Source organism: Nycticebus coucang, chromosome X (genome assembly GCF_027406575.1).
Source record: "Nycticebus coucang isolate mNycCou1 chromosome X, mNycCou1.pri, whole genome shotgun sequence".
In the NCBI taxonomy this organism is placed as follows: Eukaryota; Metazoa; Chordata; class Mammalia; order Primates; family Lorisidae; genus Nycticebus; species Nycticebus coucang.
The window spans coordinates 127,831,448-127,856,702 of NC_069804.1; the positions used below are offsets into that span (position 1 = coordinate 127,831,448).

A 25,255-nucleotide genomic window follows, 5' to 3' on the forward strand; every position below is an offset into this window, starting at 1 on the left:
TGCAGTAGGGAAGTAAAGATGGTAACACAGATGGTAGCACACTGTAAAGGGCTTTCTTTTCCTTCCTTGAGGCAGGAGAGAATAGGAAAGTTCCCAGCTGAGCATATGCAGTAGAAACAGACTTCTCTAAGGGGCATATGTGGTTGGAGAGGCAGTATAATTGGGAGTTAGCAATGACACAGAAAGGAAGCAGGAGCCTGGGCTGCAGCTCATATGTGGCAGAGCTGGAATTCAAACGAGTTTTGTTCTGCCAACAGAACTCCTGCTCTTAATATTTTTGGTGGCATTTTTCTTCAGTGTTGGTATCAGGACCAGATGCCTCAGCATCACAGGCTGCTTTTAAAATGCATATTCCTGGGCTGCAATTACTGAATCAAATCCCTGGGGCTGACGCACAAGAATCTACAATTTTAATAAGCCTCCACTCTTCCAGAAGGTGGCACGGGCAAAGGACTTCCCTGTTGCTATATGAAACACATCTTTACAACCCTCAGTTGATGAGAAGAACTGTTGGGACAAATATAATTGAGGATAAATGACCCTATGACTTCATTTTTACTTTGACTGTGTCCCCAAGGGCATTGTTCTCCAGCCACTATCAAATGGAATGGAATCAGCTACCAATTAAAAGTCAAATATCTCCATGAAGTATGTTTACCACCTGAAGTGCCCATCTATCTAAGAGGCAGGATGGGGGCTGAGGGAGGAGGAAGGTTGGGAGGGGAGGGTTGGGCACAGCATGGAGCTATGTTCACTGGAAGAGAACACGTTCTTTTCATGAGATTCCTGGTCTCTGAGCAGGTATCTCTGCAAAATTGCAAGATAACTCCAACCAGGTAGCTTTTGGATCAAGCCTTGTTCATATTCTGACTTTTTTTTTAGCTATTTATTATGGGGGACAAAGAAGTAAGGAAAAAATTAGCATAGGGAATACAGGTAGAAACTGGAAGAAGAGCCACAGAAAGGGACAGCTGTTTAATAATAATAAATCTTTGTTGAGCACTTTCTGTGTCCCAGGCACTTTATAGAAATTAATCCTGTTAATTCTCAGAACAGCTCTGTAAAATAGTGATCCTTCTGTATATGGAGGTTCTTCACCTGTGGATTCAACAGACCACAGATGAAAAATATGGAAAAAAATAAAAACAATGCGAATAAAAAATACAGCATAACAACAATTTACACAGAATTTACATTGCCTTAGATATTATAAGCAATCTAGAGACAATTTAAAGTATATGAGAGGATGGTCATAGGTCATACATAAAAACTATACCCATGTTTCAAGGGACTTGAACATCTGCAGGTTTTGGTATCCATGGCACTCCTGGAACCAATCCACTGTGGTTATCAAGGGATAAATGTATTATTATTCCTATTTTAAAGATGAGGTAACTGAAACAGAGAGATTAAGTAACTTGCCTGAAGTCACACAGCATCTAGATGACAGAGCTGGAATTTAGGTGTAGGCTGACTACAGAACCCATTATCTTAGGCCATCATGTTATACTGTCTTTCCAACCTAATGCCTACAAAATTACTTCTAGAGATATTGTTGCCACAAGAAGATAGTTGTTCCTTGACACATGTCTTCAGAAGGACAGAGCCTTTAGGGGTTAATCATCCCTCTGATCAGTGAGAAAAAAAGCATTGCCAGTAACTAGCTATGTGGCCTTGAGTAGATCACCTTTTCTCTTCGGTTCTTGACATCCACATCTGTAATTACATCTGTAATAACAAGGGATTAGAGTAGTAATCTCCAAAGGCCATTTCCTCTCCCAGGTGCTTTGACTATATCTCCCAAGCCTGCCATGGAAGTCCCTTCAGAAGGCTTTCCATTTGGGCAGTGTGGGCAAAGGAAGCTGTCTGTTCCATAGCCTGTGCATAGTTGGACACAGATGTGTTTATTGAACACTTGTTATGTACGAGGCGCTAAGGATACAGAGTTGAAGATGAATATGGTCCCTGCCTTTAAGGAACACACCCACTAGTGAGGGAAGCAGATGCCAAACTGTTGTGAAGAGTACATGAGATCAGCGGGGCACGGGGCTCATGCCTGTAATCTCAGCACTCTGGGAAGCTGAGGTGGGTGGATTGCTTGAGCTCACAGGTTCGAGACAAGCCTGAGACAGAGCAAGACCTTGAGTCTAAAAAGATCCAGGGGCTGTGGCACGTGCCTGTAGCGCTACTTGGGAGGCTGAGGCAAGAGAATCACTTGAACCCAAGAGTTTGAGGTTGCTGTGAGCTATGATGCCATGGCACTCTACCAAAAGCAACAAAGTGAGACTCGATCTCAAAAAAAAAAAAAAAATACACGAGGTCAGACAATTAAGTTCACGAGCAAACCTATCCTAGAAAAAGCACCATATACTTCATCGCTGAATATCACTATGGTCATCTTTGAAGTAATCCTGGGAAGCAAAGTACCAATGTCAGCACCTAATCCACCCTTCAAAGCAATTTTTGAACTCTACTTCTGGAATGACCATCAGAGCTGTCATCATAGAATGACGGTCACACTCAAAGGAGTCACAATCAAGTTCATGAACTCACCCTAGAAAAACTGCTTCATACCTCATTGCTGAATATCATTATGGTCACCTTCGAGGCACTCCCCTTGGGAGCTATGTACCAATGCCACCCTTCGAAGCAATTTTGGAACTCTTTTTCTGGAATTGCCATGAGAAGTGTCATCACTACGGTCACTAGATGGCCAAGAGGAGTATTCAAAAGGGAACGTAGAGTTATTCAGCACTTTTTCTAAGATGAGTTTGGGAATTTAATTGTCTAACCTTGTCATTTACAGGCTGTTTTAGTCACAAGAGTAAGCACAAGGTGCTATGAAAACAGAGAAGAGGAGCTTGTAACTTAACCTGGGAGTTGGAGATGGTGAGAGGTGGCTTCCTGGAGGAAGTAATTAATCCCTGGCCTGAGCTTCTCAGCCTGGAAAGATCTGAGAAACTGGCAGAGAGGAAGGTTCCCCATGCTGTTCTGGGAAGGGCACTTGGCTAGCTCTGGGAATTCCTGCTTGAGAAGTCAGAGTTCATGCCAATCCCAGCGAGCTGAATGTGGGGGTTGGAAAATAGAGCTGATATATATACTTTCATAAACTTGCACTCTTTTCTTTCTAGTCTGTGTGGGAAAGCTCTGTCTTTAGTAAAGCTTCCCTCAAAAGGTATATACTGGCAGCAGGAAGAGGGATTTGTAACCTTCATTGGTCATTCTTTTAGTTTCTAAAACCTTTCTCACTGTTAGTAGTTTGCCCTGTTTTCTTTTTTCCCCATTGTTTTATTAGTTTTAGTTTTTATTCTTTTTTATTTCAAATTAATATGAGGGAACAAATGTTTAGGTGACATTGTTCTCACTTCCAGGATAAAGTTCAAGTTGTAGGATAGCCCCTCACCCTGGGGGGGGGGCGTGCTGAACACCCTGGCATTGTGCACATTATCTTATTTAAACCCTTCTTACTGTTTAAGGCAGCGGTTCTCAACCTATGGGTCGCGACCCACAGGAACTGTATTAAAGGGTCACAGCATTAGAAAGGTTAAGAACCACTGGTTTAAGGTCTTTCTCTTCTCCTAAGGCCTCACTGAGTATTGAGAAGTTCTGGTTGCCATGGACAGACTAGCTGTGGTGCCCTGCTCACTAGGAGAAGCTTACTCAGCATATATGCTTTCTGGAGATCTTAGTCCAGAAACTAGACCTACTTGACACTTAGAAACTAAGAATTGAGTTTTAGGAAGGTAGAGATGTTTCTACATTATTATTATCTATAAACCAGACCAAGGTAAAAGAGGTTGGAGAAGCCAATTTAGCTTTGTAAGTCATTGTCAAAATTATTTTGAGTATAAAAAGTTTATCAGCCTGTCTCAACTTCCAGAATTACCTTTTTTGTTGTTGTTGTCCCCTCTGCTCTCTACTGCACCCCACCACCTATGGCATGATAGACATATCCTATTGAGTTGACAGTATTGTGGAATTTTAGTGTCGAGGGGAAGCATAAGCTCTGAGTGGAGGAGGCAGAACTTGATCCGAGCTAATCCAGAAGGAATGTTGGGGTGAGAGAAGGTGCTGCATTTTTCTCTACCTATGTGTGTGCTTTTCTTTCCAGGACTGCTGATAAGCTCAGGCTGTGCCTTATACCCCTTAGGATGGAATAGCCCGGAGATAATGCAAACATGTGGGAATGTCTCCAATCAATTTCAGTTAGGTAAGGTGGCCTGGGCAGGATGGCAGTAATGGTTCATGGGAAATTTGTTTTTCTTCCTCTTGGAGATGCCTCTGCTTCCAAATGGTACTTGCCTGAATCTCTCTCACTCTGTTAGCTTGTGGGAAGTGGTCACTTGGCCGGACTCTTTTGGGTTTGTTAATTCACCAAGGTTGGCTGTCGATTCCACATCTTTTATTATCTCTTCATACCATTCATACACTTGTGCCCAGAGACTTTGGGGCTGGGGGTTAATATGAGGGTGCATATGATTAAGCTATAGCATTTCCATGTATAAATTGAAGTCCAAAGTCTAAGTTCTATAGTTAAGCCCTTCACACAGGAAGTGTGCCCTATACCCCTACATTGTACCCGATAGGTAAGAACTTTCCAAGCCTTGTCTTTCCTCCCCCCTTCTTGAATTAAATTGTGTTTTTCTGTCATGTGGACATGTAGTTTTGACCTATTAGTTGGAGACCAGAGATTTTTTTTGAGACAAAGTCTCACTTTATCACCCTCGGTAGAGTGCTGTGGCGTCACAGCTCACAGCAACCTCCAGCTCTTGGGCTTAAGTGATTCTCTTGTCTCAGCCTCCCGAGTAGCTGGGACCACAGGCACCCACAACACCCGGCTAGTTTTTGTTGTAGTTCGGCCGGGTTTGAACCCGCTGCCCTCGGTACATGGGGCTGGCGCCCTACTCACTGAGCCACAGGTGCCACCCAAGAGACTTTTAACCATTTGGGGGCAACCTTATCTTCAGAGGGATTTAAAAATACTTGGGGCCTAATGATTTACCATCTTCTGAATACATCGTAGTTCCTAGTACTGTTTTTTTTTTTCTAGGCATTGTTTTCCAAATGTAAATCAAAAGTATTTCTTATCAGTCTCTAATGAGGATGTATCAAGAAGTAATTTGAACCTAGATTAAATATTAGAATTTTTTTCTAATGGCAAGAACTATGAACTATTAGATTGGATGACCTAAGTACCCCTAGACCATTCTCACTATGAATTGGCTTAGGTTCACTATCATGGATTGGTAATAGATGAGACTTCAGTTGGGAGATTTCAAAATATTTCCCAAGTCTATCATGATGGAACGGAGTACGACTGAAAATGTCTAGGTTGTCTTGAGTCTTCTCAATTGTACAAAATAATTTAGGAGCGTGATAGGTGGGATTACACCTGTGGTGCATCTTACAAGGGTACATGTGAAACTTAGTAAATGTAGAATATAAATGTCTTAATGCAATAACTAAGAAAATGCCAGGAAGGCCATGTTAACCAGTGTGATGAAAATGTGTCAAACGGTCTATAAAACCAGTGTATGGTGCCCCATGATCGCATTAATGTACACAGCTATGATTTAATAATAAAAAATAAATAAATATAAATTTCGTTAAGGAAATTAAAAAAAAAAGAATTTGGTAACGATGAAGCCACCTCTACACATACAGCATATGCTCCAATACTTCCTTTTATGTTTTTTTTATTAAATCACAGCTGTGTACATTAATGCAATCATGGGGTTCAATGTGCTGAACAATTTGAAATATTTTCATCAAACTGGTTAACATAGCCTTCATGGCATTTTCTTACTGTGTTAAAACATTTATTTATGTTTTGTGAGTCCCACCTGACCCATTTTTAGAAGAAGAAGTTGTTCTCTGTACAAACTACAACATGAGGGAAGGTATGACAAGCATGGCCCTCGGGTGTAAAGTGTTCTTAACTCAGAGCAAACTGGCTGGTTAATACAGGGAATCCCCAGGTTACAAACAAGATAGTTTCTAAGGGTTTCTTTTTAAGTTGAATTTGTGTGTAAATTGGAACAAGTACATTTACCTATTCCTTGTTATAGCCCCTGCTCATAAGTGTGAGTTGCATACAAGTTGGATGTTTGTAACTCAGAGACTGCCTGCATAACAATTCTACTATAGGCAAAGGGCTGAGTAAATATTGGGGGCAAATACTGAAGAACAGGGAAGCAAGCCGCTGGCCTTGCCAGCTGGAATAAAAGCTGAACATGTAGTGGGTTTCTCCTACATGGTTGTAGGACTGATTCAGCTTTTTAAAAATAACAGCTTTATTGATAAATAACCCACATACCAAAATATTGACTATTTTAGTGTACATAATCAGTGGTTTTTAGTATATTCACAAGGTTGTGCAACCATCACCACTACTCAATGACAGAACTTTTCCATCAGCCCCAAAGGAAAGCCCTTATCCATTAGCAGTCAGTGCCTGTCTCTCTCTGCTCCAGGCCCCCGGTAAACCACCGTCAATATGGACTGACCTATTCTTGCCATTTCATCTAAATGGAATCATGTAATACGTGGGGTTTTGTGTATGGATTTGCTCATTTAGCAGGAAGTTTTCAAGATTTATCCATGTTGTACCCTGTTTTGATACTTTATTCCTTTGCATGGTTGAATAATATTCCGTGGTATAGATATAACACATTTTATTTATCTATTTATCAATGGACGAATACTTGAGTTGTTTCCACCTTGTGGCCATTATAAGTAATGTTGCTATAAATTTGTGTGCACATGTTTTTGTCTGTTCATACTTTTTAAATTTCTTTTGGTATATATATCTAAGAGAGAAATTGTTAGGTCAAATATTAGCTTTATGTTTAAGCCTTTTGAGGAACTGCTATGCTGTTTTCTAAAGTGCTTGCACCATTTTACGTTCCTACCAGCAATGTACAAGGGTTTCAATTTCTCAACATCTTTACGAATACTTTTTTTGCATTGTTATTATAGCCATTCTAAGGGGTATAAAGTGCTATCTCATTGTGGTTTTGACTTGCATTTCTCTGATAACTGAGGATTTTGAGCATCTTTTCATGTACTTAATGTCTATTTCTCTTTTTTGTAAATAAGTAATATACAATTTTTTTTAATATATAAACTTTTATTCAAAGGTAATTCAAGAAATACATTTGGTTTTGGTCATTTTTAAAGTGAGATTAATTGAAGATCTCGGAAAAATTATATCTAATTAACATACTAAAATGTTACTCACAGAGTTCTCTCCTCTGTTTATAGCAGCTAAATTTATATATACAGAAAAAATTCTTAAGACCATGCAAATGTCATTTGCATACCTTCTTTGCAGAAATGTTCATTCAAATCTTTTGCCTATTTTTAACTGGGTTGTCTACCTTTGTTGATTGAGTTGTAAGAGTTCTTATGTATTCTGGGTATGAGACCCTAGATATATGATTTGAAAACATTTTCTCACATTCTGGGGGTTGTCATTTCACTTTCTTGATAACATCCTTTGAAGTATAAATGTATTTGATTTTGATGAAATCCAGTTTATATTTTTAATATGTATTTTTGCTTGTGCTTTATGTATCATATCCAAAAATACATCAACAGGCTTGGCACTCATAGCACAGTGGTTACGGTGCCAGCCACATACACCAAAGTTGGCAGGTTCAGACCCAGCCTGGGCCAGCTAAAAACAACAATGACAATTGCAACAAAAAATAGCTGGGCATTATGGCGGGTTCCTGTAGTCCCAGCTACTTGGGAGGCGGAGGCAAGAGAATCTCTCTTTTTTTTTTTTAATCTTCTTTTTTTTTTTTATTGTTGGGGATTCATTGAGGGTACAATAAGCCAGGTTACACTGATTGCATTTGTTAGGTAAAGTCCCTCTTTGTGGCAAGAGAATCTCTTAAGCCCACGAGTTTGAGGTTGCTGTGAGCTGTGATGCTACAGCACTCTACCAAGGGTGACATAGTGGGACTCTGTCTCCAAAAAAAAAAAAAAAAAAAAAATACATCAACAAATCCAAAATCATGAGGATTTGCCCTTATGTTTTCTTCTAAGAATTCTATAGTTTTAGTTCTTATGTTTAGTTATTTGTTCCATTTTGAGTTAATTTTGTGTATGGCATGAGTTAGAAGTCTATATTCATTCTTTTGCATGTGAATATCCAGTTGTTCTAGCACCATTGAGAAACCTTTATTTCCCCCCACCATTGCATGGTCTTGATACCCTTATTGAAAATCAATTTCCCATAAACAGAAGAGTCTCTTAATTCTATTCTATTGATACATACTTGTATCCTTCTTGTATCCTTTTACCAGTACTACAGTGTCTTGATTTTGGTAGCTTTGTAGTAAGTTCTGAAATCATGTGAGTCCTCCTTTTTTAAAGACCATTTTAGCTATTCTAAGATCCTCACATTTCCATGTCAATTTAAGATTCACCTTGTCAATTTCTACCCAAAAGCCAGCTGATTGGGATTTTGCTGAATCTGTAGATTAGTTTGGTGAGGATTGTTAACTTAAAATATTAAGGTTTTTCAATCCATGAACATGAGATGACTTTTCATTTAGTTAGGTCAGCTTTAATTCCTTTCAATGATGTTTTGTAGTTTTCTCTTATTTGGTTAAATTTAATTCTAGGTATTCTATTTTTTTTAATTTTTATTTTTACTTAAAAATAATAATTGTATATATTCGCAGGGTACAATGTAAATTTATGAGGCATGTATGCATTGTGGAATGATTAAATCAGGTTAATTAACACAAAATTATTTTCTATGTTTTTAATTTAATTTAATTTTCAGATTGCTTATTTTCAGTGTGCATAAATACAGATGGCCCCCGACTTACAATGGTTTGACTTAAGATTTTTAACTTTATGATGGTGTCAAAGTGATGCACATCCAGTAGAAATTATACTTCATATTTTGAATTTTGATCTGCTCTTGTGATGCTGGGAAGCAGCAGTGAGCTACAGCTCCCAGTCAGTACATAATCACTGGTGTAAACAACCCATACTCTACAGTGTACTGTGTTGCCAGATGGTTTTGCTCAACTGTAGGCTAATGTAAATGTTCTGAGCACCTTTAAGATAGGCTAGGCTAAACTATGATGTTCAGTATGTTAGGTGTATTAAATGCATTTTTGACTTACGATATTTTCAAATTATGATGTGTTTATCGGGACATAACCCCATCGTAAGTTGAGGAGCATCTGTACAAATGATTTTTGTATGTTGACCTTGTATCCTGCAAAATTGCTGAACTCTTCTATTAATTCTAATGATTTTTTAAGTGAATTTCTTAGGATTTTCTATATAGAAGAACACATTATCTGATGAAGTTTTACTTCTCTTTTTCCTATCTGGATGTCTTTTACTTCTTTTTCTTGCCTAATTTCCCTGAAAAGAACCTCCAGGACAATGATGAATAGAACTAGTGAGAGTGGAAATCCTTGTTTTATTCCTAAAGTTAGTGGTAAAATGCCAGCTTTTCACCATTAAGTACTGATAAAACTATTTTGTTCAATAGGTGGGTGACTTTATCAAGTCGAAGTTCCCTTGTATTTCTAGTTCATTCAATGTGTTCATCATGAAAGGGTATTGGATTTTGTCAAATGCTTTGTTTGCATCTACAGAGATGATCGTGTAGTTTTTGTCTTTTATCCTTTTAATATAATACATTTCATTGATTAATTTTCTTATGTCAGACCAACTTTGCATTTCCGGGATAAATCACATCCATAGTATATAATCCATTTTATTTGCTGCTGGATTCAGTTTGCCAGTATGTTGTTGAGGGTTTTTGCTTCTGTATTCATTAAGGATATTAGTCTGTAGATTTCTCTCTTTGTGATGATGCATTTGCTGGATTTTGGTATTAAGGTAATACTGCCTCCATAGAATAAGTTCCTATGATTCTACTTTGATTCATGTAAAAAGTCAAAGTAAAAAATTGGATATGTGATTTGCGTGGAGTTTTCCAACTTTATTTTCTGCCCTAATCACCATCCCTAAGGACTTAGTTCGCAAATGGGCAGTTCTATTGTGTGGCTGCCCCTGTTCCAAGTTAATGGCCTTCAATTATTTTTATCACAGGATCATTATTCTTGTCTTTTTCCTTTTACTCATTAGTGGGGGGGGGCATCATTTCTTTCCCCATTACATTATCCTTCAGTTACACTTCTCTGCTGTGCCTGCGTCTTCCTGAGGGCTGTAGCTCCCCTGTCCTCAGTGGATACTATATCATACTGTGAATCCTCAAGGGATAAAAGGATTGCTCAATCCTGTTTGAGTCACACCCCATAGGTCCTTTTTTTGAACTACTTTTCCTTTCCTTCAACTATTTAAATGTCTCTCATCCTGCTGAGGCCCACATTTCCTGCCTAGATTCTCTATTTTCACGTCTCCATATTGGTGCCTTTCTGGTTAACACCACAAAGGAGTAAACACCTGTACCATCCTTGATCCTTTCCTGTTTGGTTGTCCAAACCTACAAGATATGTCCAAACATATTAATAGTCATTCTCTTGAAAAGCGGATGTGCCAGGATCAGCAACAACACATCTAGTATAATTAAAAAGAATATTTTATGATGTGCTGGGAGTACCACAGTTGGGACTGCCAGAGCTTGGGAATTCCAAGGCAAGAAACATAGCCTTTCTCCTCAGCCCTTTCTTTAGTACTCTGGAGATTCTGGCAGTGTGGACACATCCTTGGCATGCCTTGGGTGATTGTGTGGATGGATGAGTGAAATAGGAGAAAAGTATCTTGGGTGTTCAGCGAGTAGGCTTTTGTTTCTTTTCCTTTAGGAAACAACATGGTACACTGAAAGATCATAGGCTGCAAAGTCCAAGTTCTCAGTTGTTACCCAGGTTCTGCCATCTAAGCAAATGGTATGAGGTAAAGTTGCTTCATGTGTGTGCTTCACTTTTCTGCTTTGCAAAATACAGATAATAATCATATCTGTTCCAGTGTTGTTGTTAGGATGAAATAATCAAAATTATAACCAAGTACCTAATTCAATGTTTGGCTCAAAGTCAATGATGGCCTTCTTTAAAAGGTAGCCCAGTAATGTTCTATGGGTGAACTATCAATTGATGGCATTTACTCTGACTCTGTTGAAGGCTGTATACTCTACCATGTGTTTTGTAATGTGGAAAGGGAGATGCACAGAGCCAAGAAAAGACACAGCCCCTACTGGAAGAGAAAGCTTTTATCTTGACCTGCTTGAGAGAGATGAAAGGGGCAGGAAGATTTCTCACTCTGGCACTCTAGCAGGCCTCTTGCAGACTACAGTATGAAGGGGCCACAATCATATCTTCAAGTCCTTTTCCCCTAGGTTATTTTTTAGTCCTAACATGAATTATCAAAGGTATAAGTTGTTTTAAAGCACTGATCTTCATGTCCATATTGCATTAAAGATAGGCACAAATTATTTGACACCCTTCCCATAAAGAAGCTGACTTTACCTGCAATCCTTATTCCCTACGTCTCTGCTGGCTTATAGCTGCTTTAACCTAATCTACTGAAATCTAATTAAAGCCTTAGACTTAATACTCTAATTAGCTTAGAGTATGGAAGAAGTGACGTCAAGCTTGTTCTAGGTCTAGTCTCGAAAGAACTTTTTTTTTTTTTCTTGTCACCTGACTGTAGTCTCTAAAGCATTTGCTGTTTCCATCTTGGTTTCTTGGAGATCTGAGCCATCATATAACAAGTCTGGCTACTCTAGTAGAGAGACCACATGGAAAGTCCTAGAGATTCTTGGCGACAGAGAGAGGCTTAGCTGAGTCCAACCATTAAGCCATTTCTGCCATGGCACCAGTCATATGAGTGAAGCTAGCCTGAACCCTCCAAACCAGCCATCTGAATACCACTAAATGACCCCAGTTAATGCCATTTGGAATAGAGGAATTGCCCAGCCGAACCCTGACCAAACTGAGCCACAGAACCATGAGATATAATCAAATGGTTGTTGTTTTAAGCTGCTCTGCCCCGGGCAGGCAATGAATAGGCAGAAAAATGCCAAATCCTATATATATAATTTAAGATGGTTATTTGTAAAAAAAAAAAAAAAATCTATGTATGTGACAAAATAAAACAATACAAACATGAAGGTTTAAAATTAAAATGTAAAGTCCATCTTTTTTTCTGACCTCAATCCCATTCCCCAAAAGGAACATAAAATTGCTTTGGTATTCTCCAGAATTTTTAATAAATATAAAATGTATGTTTCCAGCTGAAATCACATTATCTATCAAACTAGCTAGTTAGTTTGCTGTACTGTTCTGCACCTTGAGTTTTTCACATGCTCATGTCTCTTGGAGAGCTATTAATGTTTACAGATCTTCCTCTTAAATTTATGTATGCCATGCTTTTCCACTGTGGGGATATCATATGCTCCATGAGGGCAGGATTCTTGTCTGTGTTGTTCCTTCCTGTTTCCCCAGGACCTGGTTAAACAGTACCAGGTAGTAGGCACTGGACATTTGTTGAATGATTGAATCATATACTAATTTATCACCCCTCTATTTAGGTACATTTAGTTGGTTCCAGATTTTGGCTTTCCCAAAACATATTTCTTTCACTGAACAACCTTAAGTATATGTCCTAGCATACTAGTCTATCTGTAGGACAAATTCCTAGTAGTAGAATGATTAGATTAATAGTTATTTGCATTTTAAATTTTCAAAAGTTACTGATAAATGCCTTTTAAAGAGGTTGTACTAAGCTATTCTCCAAGGAATAGCATGAGTTTGTCTGATGTTCCATAGCCCCCTGGGTTTGGGGGATCATTGACATTTTAAATTTCCCATGATTTGAACTAGGCTTTCTTTTCACTCAACTTCTTCTCCCCAGATGAAGCCACTTCACCTCTCTGAAACTCATCTTCCTCATCATAAGATGAAGCTGATAGGGCAGCACCTGTGGTCAAAGGAGTATGGTGCTGGCCCCATATACCGGAGGTAACAGGTTCAAACCCAGCCTGGCCAAAAACTGTAAAAAAAAAAAAAAAAGGAAAGAAACTGATAACAGTGCCTATTTCACTAAATTGCTGTGAAGATTAAATGAGATGATATATGCAGAACACTTGGAATAGTGCCTGACACATAGAAAACATTCAGTTAGTGATAGCAATTATTATTATAATTTGCTGAATGACTAAATTATGGCTTTTACTTGTATTAAATAAATATATAATTTTGTTAATTCATCTGATTTAATTTATTAACTTAAATATAAGAGCCACAATGTGACTAGTGGCTACCATATTGGACAGCATGACTTAGGAGTCTATGCTCTTAGCTGCTATGCTCCTATTAGGAGCCTTCTAAGGAGACTCAGAAAGAGTATCCAGGGAGACATAAAAAGCAAATCAAGAATGCAGGAGTCACAGAAGCCAAGAGAAAGAAAGCATATCAAAGAAGAGTTTGTAATCAAAGAAGAGTTTGTAATCAAATGTGTTTAATGCTGTTTCAAGTTACCAGATGAGGATTGAGAAGTGATCGTTGGATTCAGCCAGACAAAGGTGACCTAGAAGAGTAAATTTGGAGCTATATGTCTCAGAGGTATTGGGAGATGAGGAATACGGCCAAAATATAATATGGCCAAATGCTTAAATGTTGATGGGAATGATCCTATTGTGGAGTGGCGCTTGGTATAGAAAAGCAAGGTCCTTGGGAAAGTGAATGTGCAATGAGGAGGAATTTTCCTTCTGTTATAAAGAAATCTAAGAAAGAGCCTTGAAGAGAGATTTCAACTGATTTCCTAATACATATATTTCAACTTTACTGAGTTTTAAAAAAACTCCTTAAATCCACAGACTGACTACTAGGGAATTCCTTCATACCCAATGGCTCATAGACAAGGGACCCCCAAACAGGCCCCAAAGAGAATTAGAAAAGTTAAATACTTTTAGTGAGACATAGCTGTTTTAAAGCAAGCTTAGGGAAACCATTGTGTTATCAATAGCACTTAATTCTAAGGTAAAATTCATTCAACATCTGTTGAATGAATGTATAGTCTATTAGTAGATCACATTTGCAACATGTTCTCATGAATAGAATCGAACATGATCCTCAAAAACTCATGAATAGCTGATGGTCATGTGCCATTTTTATAATAAGGAAACCCTGAGAGGGGAAAGCTAAGTGATTTATGTAAGAGGTTACACATCAATGTAAATGGAGCCTATCTCCTAATTTACTATCCTGTGTGTGCTACAATGACCTTTTCCCCTCTCCATTGGTGAGGGTGTGTCTTGAGTCATTTGAGAAATTCTTTCTTTAAGATACAATTTGCTCTATTGTTTTCAGAAACAAATGTCTGAAATATCATGGGGAGTACCCAGTATGGCATCCTGTCTCCTCACCCCAACCCTCAGCCTCTGTCTCCTGTCAATCTTGTAAGATAATCAGAGTAAAAATAAATTAGGAAGTGGCTAGACCTGGATTCTGAAAGAGGTCCCCAGGGGCATGGATATATATGGGAAATTTTAGAGTGTCTCTAAATTTGCCTTGCACTAATAAAGGCACGTAAGTTATCCTGCTAAATTCAATCATAGAAGAAAAGTATACAAAGTTTTCATGTTCCACAAGTTCTTAGATCATATACAGCCTATATGGGGCCCCTCTGTGATCTTCTGGGATGTCTAGTTCTTATGTACTCCTTATCTCATTCTTTCTTTTTGAGAGAAGGGGATTATGTGGAGAAGACACAGCCCTGAAGACAAGAACATATAATTGCAAAAGGAATTTCAAAACCGCAGCCCCTCAAAAGTTTGGCCCCCTTTCCTTCACTGCTTTTCCTGTTTCTAGGGTCTTCTCTCATGTCTTCCAGTCCACCTACCAGATACTCTGCTGTCCTAGTATTTGCCTGGTACCTGTTCTCCCCTACCCCCAGAAAATTACTTTCCCAACAGTCATCCACCAGAGTCTTCAGCTGAGTTTAGAAGTTGACAGCTTTTGTTCACTTAAGAACCCAACAATCAAATATTTAAAACGGAAAATCAATATACATTAAAAATCAAGCTTTTAACTGAAACCTATAATGGATGGACCTTGCAGGTTAATCAGTGAGCTCATTTGTAGATACTGAGGATCAATAAGGGCAGGTGACTTTCTCATAGCCCCACAACTGCGTAGTAACCTGGAAGTAGCTTCCTGACTCCCAGGTGCACTGTAGATGCTGCTCAGTGGCAACCCAACACCTGTCTGTTGAATGAATCAACCGTTCATCAGAAGGGATAAGTCCAGCAAAGGCTCCCAGCAACAGCCCTGTCACACAATACAATGCCTTTTTCACACCTTAACTTTATTCAAATAAATGAAAAGCTTTGCTGATTGTTAATTAGACTCTAGCCACCAAATGAAGATTTTGTGGACTTCATCCCACACAAATGAATCCTTGAGAACTCTAATACTGAATTGGTGCATTTAACTCTATCTCCTAGCTATTCTTCACAAAGCTTCTAATTGGCACCAAAAGCAGTGGGAGCCAGGGAACAAGGAAGAACCCAGGGGAGGAGAGCTGGTCTAGTTGTTAAGACTCGGTTTTAGCAGTAACCATAGCCTTAGCTCTGTGACCTTGAGCAAATTATTCAGCATGTGTGAGATTGTTGCTCCCTCACAGGGTTTTGTGAGGATTAAATGAGATTGTGAATGCAATACACTTTGTAAAGTGTTTAACTTAGAGTAACCAGTCAATAATTGCTCTCTGATACCATCATCATTATACTGATACCAATTGTTGAAATTAAAAATGTTCCCAGCACTTTAGTTTAAAAAAGAAAAAAAAAGGATCTGTTATAGCAAGGATCCAGTATCTTTAAGCACAAAAGATAAAAGAAAGTACAAGTTAATGACACAAAGACCTGGGTTCAAATATGAGCCCTTCTTCTTACAAGTTGTTCAACCCTGGTCATGTTACTTTAACCTCTCGCTGACTCCATTCATGGGGATTGGTAGTAATATTTCTGTCCATAGCATTACTGAAAAGATTAAGTGAAATATAATAATAGATACATACAAAGCACAATAGTCTGCATTCCATGTAACTTAGTATTAGTAGCAGCCCAGTTCCCAAGAGCCATTTTGGAGGGCATGCTCCAGGCTTGGCTCCCGTGAGGGATAACCCCCTACCCACCCCCGCACCTTGCCAAAGACCTTGCAGTAGAGGCTACCCAAGGGCCTGTGTGGTGTGTGCTCCCTGTGTTTCCTCTCCTGGAGGCTCATTTCCTTTGCTCTCCCATCATTTCCTCTCGTTCTTGCCAGTTCAAAGCCTTTTATGATAACTTGGGGTTTGGCCTTTGTGGGTTCAGTTTTCAGGCATTTCCTGTTACCTTTCCTTTCTGTAAGTTTCCTTCTTTATAGACAATTTGTTTTCTGTGTCCTCCTAATAAACACAATGAAACAGCTTATTATACTCCCATACTCACAGAGGGGCATCAGAGTACGGTAGAAACAGCTCTGGACAGGGTATTGGGACATCCAGGTTTTAATTTTCCTAAGCTTGCTTGGGCATGTCACTTTCTAAGACTTGGTTTTCCTGTTTTTACATAGAATTGGACTAGGCAGAGAAGTAACCAGGGGCTCCAGACACTCACTTAGGTCCCTGTTGTGACATACCTACCTTTATGGTGAGGCCTTTGATTTAATTTCATATTTATCTATTTTGTTCTTAAAAAGCAGAAGAGTAGATTTCAGGTACACACACACAATGACCATATTAGTAGACAGGTGTTTTAACTTGCTTGACTATAGTAATCATTTCACTATATCAAAAACATCTGGTATATCTTAAATATATACAATGAAAAATAAACCAACCTACCTAAGGCATCCCCTCCAGAGGAGAGAAGCTTTTTAGGATCACTAATCCATGAAAGGGATTGGCTAAGAAGATTGTCCACAGCAACTCATCTACCATGGCAGCATTAGCTAGAATGCCTTCAAGTTTTTTAGTTGCTTATCTAACCCATGCAGAGAGGAGTCTCCATACAGAGAAGGAGCTGGGCTAAGCTGGAGGAAGCAGCAGGAAATCAGTGGGTCAGAAAAAACTTAATTTAAATGCATATCCTCAGTCCCTGGAACATTCTTGAATATCTCTAATGTGAATGGAATGAACAAATTGTAGGGCAGCTATGTTGCTATCTGACTCTGTGACTGTAGACAAGTCATTTCCCTTCCTTAAGCCTATTTTCTCATGACTAAAGTAAAGGTGATCTTAATTACTTTCAGGAATTGTTTTGGCCATAAATTGACACAGTGCACATAAATGTGGTTTCTGGAAACAATGCTCCACAGGTATAAGCCATAAAAGATTAGCAAGCTAATCTACCATTAGTTTTCCTCACTGATCATCTTCTATTTAAAATAGTGAGGTGCCTAAAGTAATGAGACTCTATACCTTCCATGGGGCACTAAGCTATTTTCATTTTGAGTAGAAAAAAATAATGATGGTGATTAAAATATGTCTGCTTTTCCTGAAATATCCACATGAGAAAGGAGAACTCACCTCTTAAGTAGTTGATCACTAAGGTGACTTCTAGCTTTGTGACTTCACAAAGGCTGTTATAAAGCCCTCAACAGCAGGTCCTCTGCTTTACTTGATTTTATTTCCTTGGTACCTTACAGAAGTCCTTGGGGGCTCGGGACGAAAAAAAAAAAAAAAAAAATGCAAATTGTGAACTGATTGTCTATACATCAAATGAACACAAGATGGCAGTAAAGTCAGACGAATTCATTCTGTTCTCTTTCTCAGTTTTGCCTCCGGTCCTTAGATCAAACAATGTGAATTTCCTTGCTTCCATTTCTTCCGCTGGAATTCCTTCTCTAAACCTTGACATCAGCTTCCTTTTCTTCCTTAGCTTTTATTATTTGTCTTTCTCTGTCTACTGTAGAATAATACTGTATCCTAAGCTTTTGTTTAAAAGCAGAGCCCGTTTTTAAAAGAGGATGCTAATGTACAGCGCCCATTTCACAGGGCACATCCTCGTGAAATGATGTCATTTGGTGCAGGGCCTGCCCTCCATCAATGTGAACCGTAACAATATTATTAATATTGCTATTATTATAGTTTAGACAACCTAGAAGGCTTTTTAATAAAGCCTTTAATAAAGGCTTTTTAATAAAGTGAAAATGGTTTCAAAGGAAGGACCCAGGAGGAAAACCCACAATAGAGGCTCCGATTCTAGGAACCATTCCCTGATGAGGCTAGAGGTACAGAGGTGAAAACATATATCTGTGTTCTCTGTCATGACTTTTTCAAATCATCATCACCAAGCCCCACCCAGGTGAATCTTGAGAAACCCTCGAAAGAGGCAAATGTATCTTTCAAGTGAAAACACCTAGCACTGCATCAAGGACCGTGTAGGTAAGAGTTGATTTGCTTTGTTTTTCCTCTAAAAGCTAGACCTGGGGTGGGGGTGGGGGGCTAATCATACACAGGGTGACCATAAAGTTCATGTGCTACTTGAAATGGCATACTATTTGAAATTGCACATGAACTTTATGGCCACCCTGTATATTCTGGGTTAGGTGGTTCCCCACAGGGCAGTGCATCAGAATCATCTGGGCCCTCTCGGAGCCTAGGAATCTTTATTTTAAAGCATCCCCAGACATTTTGGGGAATGAGTAGACCAGTTGACAGAGAGTTTAGCTGAGAGAAGGAAGAGCCAAGAAGTGAGTCTCATACATGTTGTCTCATTTGACTCTCACAGCTGCTGTGTGAGGTAGGTGGTATTTTACTCATGGAGGGAGCTGAAACTCAGAAAGGTTAAATGATTTGCCCCACAGCTTCAGTTTGTGACAGGATATGATGTCAAACATGGTTCCCTGAAACTCTTTTTTTTTCTTTTTGAGACAGTTTCACTTTGTCGCCCTCTGTAGAGTGCAGTGACATCACAGCTCAGAGCAACCTCCAGCTCTTGGGCTTAGGCAATTCTCTTGCTTCATTCAGCCTCCTGAGTAGCTGGGACTACAGGCCCCCACCACAACGCCCAGCTATTTTTTTGTTGTTGTTGCAGTTTGGCCGGGGTTGGGTTTGAACCCACCACCCTCAGTATATGGGGCCAGCACCCTACTCACTGAGCCACAGGTGCCACCCATGGTTCCCTGAAACTCTTATCCCAGACCCTTCTCCCTGCATCGCACTGACTCCCCAAACACACATGGGCCTGGGCCCAGTCTTTGTACCCTCTAAGTGGAGACCTTAGACACTTCACCTGGCTCAGTTCCTGCATCTACAATAATATTTCTTCCCCTGGCTAGGACTTGATGAATGAATAAACAAGAATAAATGAGATAATGGATGAAAAAAGTACCTTATACATTGTAAAGTGCTATACCTCGTATCAGGTAGTGTTAACTGTGGCATCTGTTATTATCCAGAAACTTTGCATCCTGGAAAGGTCTCTATGGAGTATGTCTATTGGCTGGTGGAGTATGGATGGAAACAGCCAAATGCTCAAAGCTGGCATTGCTGGTATGGGGCTGATACAAAGGACCATTGCTTTTGAGTTCTGAACTAGGTTAGTTTGCTGGGTCTGGCCTTTCAAAATTCTTGAATATTTGAGGATTATGTCAAAAATGGATTAACAGTCTTTCAATAAACATATTCTAGACAGTTACCATATACAAGATGCTCAATAAGGCACTGCAAAAATTTGAATAATTCAAGGAAATGGTCTTCAAGGATCTTGTTGTTTATTTGAGGAGACATGTCTGACAAATAGAGCCATACTGATGTCAATTCCAAATATGTGGTATCATCAGAGGTAAATACTGTTGCGATGCTAAGGCACACAATGAAAAACCTAGAATCTATCTTCTTTCCCTTAATATAGGTTCTCATCCAGATTACTGAAAACAGCCCCTGACTTTCTCTCTCTCTATTCATTGAAGACACTGCACACCACACCCTTGATCTGTCTTCTACCATGTGACCTAAGTGACATTTCTAAGATGCAAATCTGATGTCATTCTCCTTCTTTATCTTTAGCAATCATTCTCCATTGCCTTCAAAATAAAGTCCAGATTCATTAGCAAAGCCTAACAAGAACTCTAGCCCTCCTTTCAGTTATCACTCTATTTTCTCCTGCCTAGCTCTGAAAATAACATGTTCCTTTGCAGCTTCGCGTTTGTTATTACCTTTGCCAGAAATACCCTTCCCCCTTTCTTCTCTAGCTAACTTCTTATTCTTACGTGAAAATATCCTGCCCCCTTTCAACTGGGTTTGATGCCCCTCATCTGTATTTGTAGCATTCTATACCATAGTACTTCTCACACTAATGGTTTATTTGTTCTGCTTCTACCTCTGGCTCCCTTTCATTCATCTAGTTGGTTGATCTTATCTGAGAATACATGCTTCAAGAGTTTACTACAGTGCTTGGCATGTGGAAGCATTTGACTAATATTTGCTATTACTATTCTAGTTCCTGACTGAAGTAGCTGAGAAAGTTCCAGTGGAAGCAAGCAGAGGGCTATTGAGCAGATGGTAGAGGAGAGGTACCAATTTCTTAGAGGCCAAGTGTCCTAGAGAGCTCATGGTGAATAAGAGAGGCCAAATATTTGGTTAGCTGGGGTTTGATCTGTGTCCCTGAGGGAAGTGCCCAAAACTCCAAGTGTAGCTGATGGATTATACAAAAGGCAACACGAGGTAACACAGAAGTGTTTTTTTCAGAGGCATACCTGGGTAAATCTGAAGAAAGATCCAGAAGAACAATTAAACTTGGCCTGAGACATGGTTCCCCCATTGAAGAAAAAGATGAGCCAAGTAGCTAAGAAATAGAGGCTGACAAAACATGAGGGAAACATCAGAAGCTAATGCTTAATAGTGATGAAGAAGATTACAGTAGAAGAACTCAATTGGCTTGGCAGAAGTAGGTGAGAGAGAAGAAAAATAATTAGCTAAATCAGGAAATTCTGTCATCATGAGAATGACTTGGCTCTTCATTGGGTACTATCCTGACTTTCTAGCAAGTGCCCTGGTCTTCCTTTACCCATTAGAATACTGGCTTGGCACAAGGTGAAGGTGAAAACCCAGAATGTCCTACCTACCCAAAGCAGACCTCATTGGGTCAGTCAGTGGCTACTAGTCATAACATGTTATGGAATCTTCTGGAATCTTTAATAGGTTCTGGATGGGTTCTCCAATCTGGGCTGCTGTTGACTCACCCCCAGGTGAGAGAGTGAGAAGAGAGCTTTTATTATAGCTCTGGCTGTCTTTTTACTAGAGGGGGGTGTGGCGGCGGTTGTAGGGTATTTGGCAATTGCTCTCTAATGTGTTGGCTTTGCTTTATCTTTGAAGATTATTCATCTGTGTTTGCTGAACCTGGCAGAGAAAGTTCTCTGCTCCTTTAGCTTGGCTGCATTGAAAATGTTTTTTTATTTTGTTACCTATGGAGTCCCTATAGTCAGCAGTATCTCTCTGAACAGATGAGACCACAGGCTCCTTCTAAAACCCTGCTGCTCCTGCCAACACAAATTCACATCCCCGGGGCCAAAATATGCTGAGTCAGCAAATAGCAACCTTGAACTTTACCCAGCCATGCACATCTAACAGCAGATTGGGAGATGAGTTGTTGCCTGGTTTCATGAGTTTAGATGGTGTCACATTGATAGAAAGAATAGCTGGCTAGGTCTGCCTTGGAAAAAATAATACCCTCAGTAGGAAGAAGTCTTGTAAAGGGCTCAATTCACCCCATCCCTCAGTCCCCACGTGCCATGATCTCTAGTAACTTACTCTTCATCTACCCTACTGACCTTCCTTTAGTCTCTGTTTCTTCTCTGATCTCACTCTACCCCTTCACCTCACTCTCCAGCAAATTCCAAAGAATTCTTAGGTTATCTCTCTGTAGCTGAGAGTCTTATCCTTGGGGCCAGTATAAGGAGGCTGGCTTGAAACAGAAAAGGCCGTGAAGTCCCCCAGATGGCTACCAAATAGATTTTCCTGCTATCTGTCCTGTCCTGCAGTGAGAGGGGGGTGAGGTTGAAGATGATGTGGAGACCATCGTAGGTATCTCTTCATCTGTGGGGGTCACTTTTTCCCTTGTTTTTCTTATCTAAGGCCATAGCAATGTTTGTCCAACTCCTGATTCTTGGAGTACATTAGATAAAAAACAGATGTCAATATTTTCTTTGTGCCATACCTGAAATCTCCACCCCCCCCAATCTTTTGACTCCAAGAATTCCTAGAATTTGAATCTCATCTTTGTAGAGGAATACAGCCCCCTCTCTACATCCTTGAACTAGTCACATTCTCCAAACAGCTTTATCCCTTCCTGCCCCACCCAAAGCTCCAAGATACTTCACAATTTTTATTTCACCACCTCTTACTCCATCAGCCTCTCCCAAACCACACCAATTGCCATAGCTTTTCACCACTTTACCACCAACCCTGAATCACAAGCGCATTTTTGTTCTGGAGTAGTAACTCTTAGAACTTGGCTATTGGTAATACTTGTGTCAAATTCAAACTTCATATATCTGAAAGTTCCATTATGTTTCATCTGACCCTAGTGAGTTTTGGAGGTGTTAGTTGTTGTTGTTATGTGCTTGCTATATCTCTGCTTCCCTGACTTTTCCTCTAATATTTTAGGGGCCTAGAATTCCATTAGATGATTCTCCAAAAGAGAGGACTCAAGAAACTCAAAGAACAGACTTACTTAACTCTCTTTTATTTTTCCCTCCAAGGAGGATTCTTTTCTCTGGATTAGTTCCAAGCTGGTATACTGAACATTCTCTCCTGAAAAGGAAGTCTCTCTAAGATTCTGTCCTAGTTTGATTTATAATTTTGATGCCCACAGCACTGCTAGGCCCCACCACAAGCATTGGTTTGGGGCTAACTGTTCCCAGTAGCTCATCATGACCCACTGGTAGGTGGCCAGACCTCACATCCCTTATAGGCATAGGACTGAGACTGCAGGGAGGCTAGTCAGTTTAAGTGGCAGCCAGTCACAATTTTTCTCTAAACAGTAGTGCTGTAAAACATTACTTAATGCTGAATCAAAGGAAACAGAGTCAAACTCTAAACCAATTTGATTTGCAACTCGGAATAAAAGTGACGTGCCTTGATTTAAATGTCAGGCCCATGGCTGAGTGATGATTTAATAACTTTTATGAGAGATTCTGTCACAGCAAATTCAACACTGGAATAGAGTGACTCACAGATAGGGTGTTAGAAGTGCTACAGAAGAGCACACAGAGAAACCAGACTTATCTCTAGGCTCATCCAGAAGCTTTGCACAAAGCTAATTTGCCGTTAGAACCTCTTTTCTCCCCCATCCCTGCCACCCGATCTTTATCTTCACAGACACCCATGTATGGATATGGAGCAAATTTCTAAGTGTAGTGTCAGCTCCCCAGAGTATTTTCTGAGTACACAGGCTCCTAAACAGCTCTAGTGTGGAGGTTCAGAGTCAGTGCATTTAATCTGAAGGCAAGGCAGCAGCGAGCCTGCATGTTTCTCAAGGCGCTTCTAGAACTCACTTGGTCCTAGTGTCCTGTCTTTAGGCAGGTATTTATTTCCCCCCATTTTTGGAATGAGGGACCCAGAGAGGTAAAAAGATTTCTCCAAGAACTACAGCCTCCTGATGCCCAGAGGATCAGTGCTTCTTCCTCTATCCCTCGTGAGATGTCTCTCCTTGACCCTCCCCAGCTTTCCAGGGGTAACATATCAGAATGCTCACAGCTGCTCATGACAGTCTCAGTCTGCTCCCCAGGCCAAGAAGAAAGTATGCATGGCCTTTATAAGAGAGGAAATTCCGTTCTGTTGGGCTAATCTTTCAGCCATCAGGATTCATTTTGCAGGGAATTTATTTATTTATTTATTTATTTTTTGTTGTTGTTGGGGATTCATTGATGGTACAATAAACCAGGTTATACTGATTGCAATTGTTAGATAAAGTCCCTCTTGCAATCATGTCTTGCCCCCGTAAAGTGTGACACACACCAAGGCCCCACCCTCCCCCGTCCCTCTTTCTGCTTTTCCTCCCCCCATAACCTTAATTGTCATTAATTGTCCTCATATCAAAATTGAGTACATAGGATTCATGCTTCTCCATTCTTGTGATGCTTTACTAAGAATAATGTCTTCCACGTCCATCCAGGTTAATACGAAGGATGTAAAGTCTCCATTTTTTTTAATGGCTGAATAGTATTCCATGGTATACGTATACCACAGCTTGTTAATCCATTCCTGGGTTGGTGGGCATTTAGGCTGTTTCCACATTTTGGCGATTGTAAATTGAGCTGCAATAAACAGTCTAGTACAAGTGTCCTTATGATAAAAGGATTTCTTTCCTTCTGGGTAGATGCCCAGTAATGGGATTGCAGGATCAAATGGGAGGTCTAGCTTGAGTGCTTTGAGGTTTCTCCATACTTCCTTCCAGAAAGGTTGTGCTAGTTTGCAGTCCCACCAGCAGTATAAAAGTGTTCCCTTCTCTCCACATCCACACCAGCATCTGCAGTTTTGAGATTTTGTGATGTGGGCCATTCTCACTGGCATTAGATGATATCTCAGGGTTGTTTTGATTTTGCAGGGAATTTAAAGTGTAAGTATCTGGTGTTTTTCTCGATGAGGGTTTCTCAACTTTGACAATGTTGATATTTTTGGCCAGATCGTTTCTTGGTGTAGGGGACTGCTTTATGTATTACTGAATGTGTAACAGCATCCCTGCCCTCTGGTCCAATCTCTCTGCCTGTATCCTCCATGGGCCTCCAATCCCCTTTACACAGACCTTTTACATTAATATTTTCAAGCCAGACTTCTAACATAGTGGTTCTCAATGAGAAACAGCCTCTCCCCACCCCTGGGGACATTTGGCAGTGTCTGCTGACATTTTTGGTTTTCACAACTTGGTAGGGAGGAGGAATAAGTTGCTGTGGACATCTAGCGGGTAGAAGCCGGGGTGCTATCACAGACAGGACAAGCCTTTCACACATATACAACAAAGGATTTTCTGGCCCAAAATGTCTTTAGTGCCAACGGTGAGAAATCTTGCATGTCATTCCCTGGCCCGAAACTTTCATTGTTCCCCAGGACTTTTGGGGAAAAATGACAGATTTCATTGCCTCTTTGGATGTAGATTCAGCTTATTATTTTGCCACCACAGATCCTTTTTTGAAATAACTCTGAATGTTATGCTGTCTCTGACACATGTCATCTGCTTTCTCACTCTTATAATTTTGCTCCACTCCTCTGCCTGGATTGCCCACTTCTCACTATTAAAGCCAAGTTGAAATGTTGTCTCATCTATAAAGGCTTA

The 25,255-nt window shown here is 39.9% G+C and overlaps 1 protein-coding gene across 1 annotated transcript in view; it reads left to right on the plus strand.

Moving 5' to 3' along the window:
* Positions 1-25,255, plus strand: part of LHFPL1 (LHFPL tetraspan subfamily member 1) — a 49,264-nt gene that overhangs the window by 14,392 nt on the left and 9,617 nt on the right. The window contains exon 3 of the mRNA XM_053579831.1: positions 4,112-4,210. Coding sequence (XP_053435806.1) covers positions 4,112-4,210 — 99 coding nt within the window. The remainder of the gene's footprint in view (positions 1-4,111; positions 4,211-25,255) is intronic.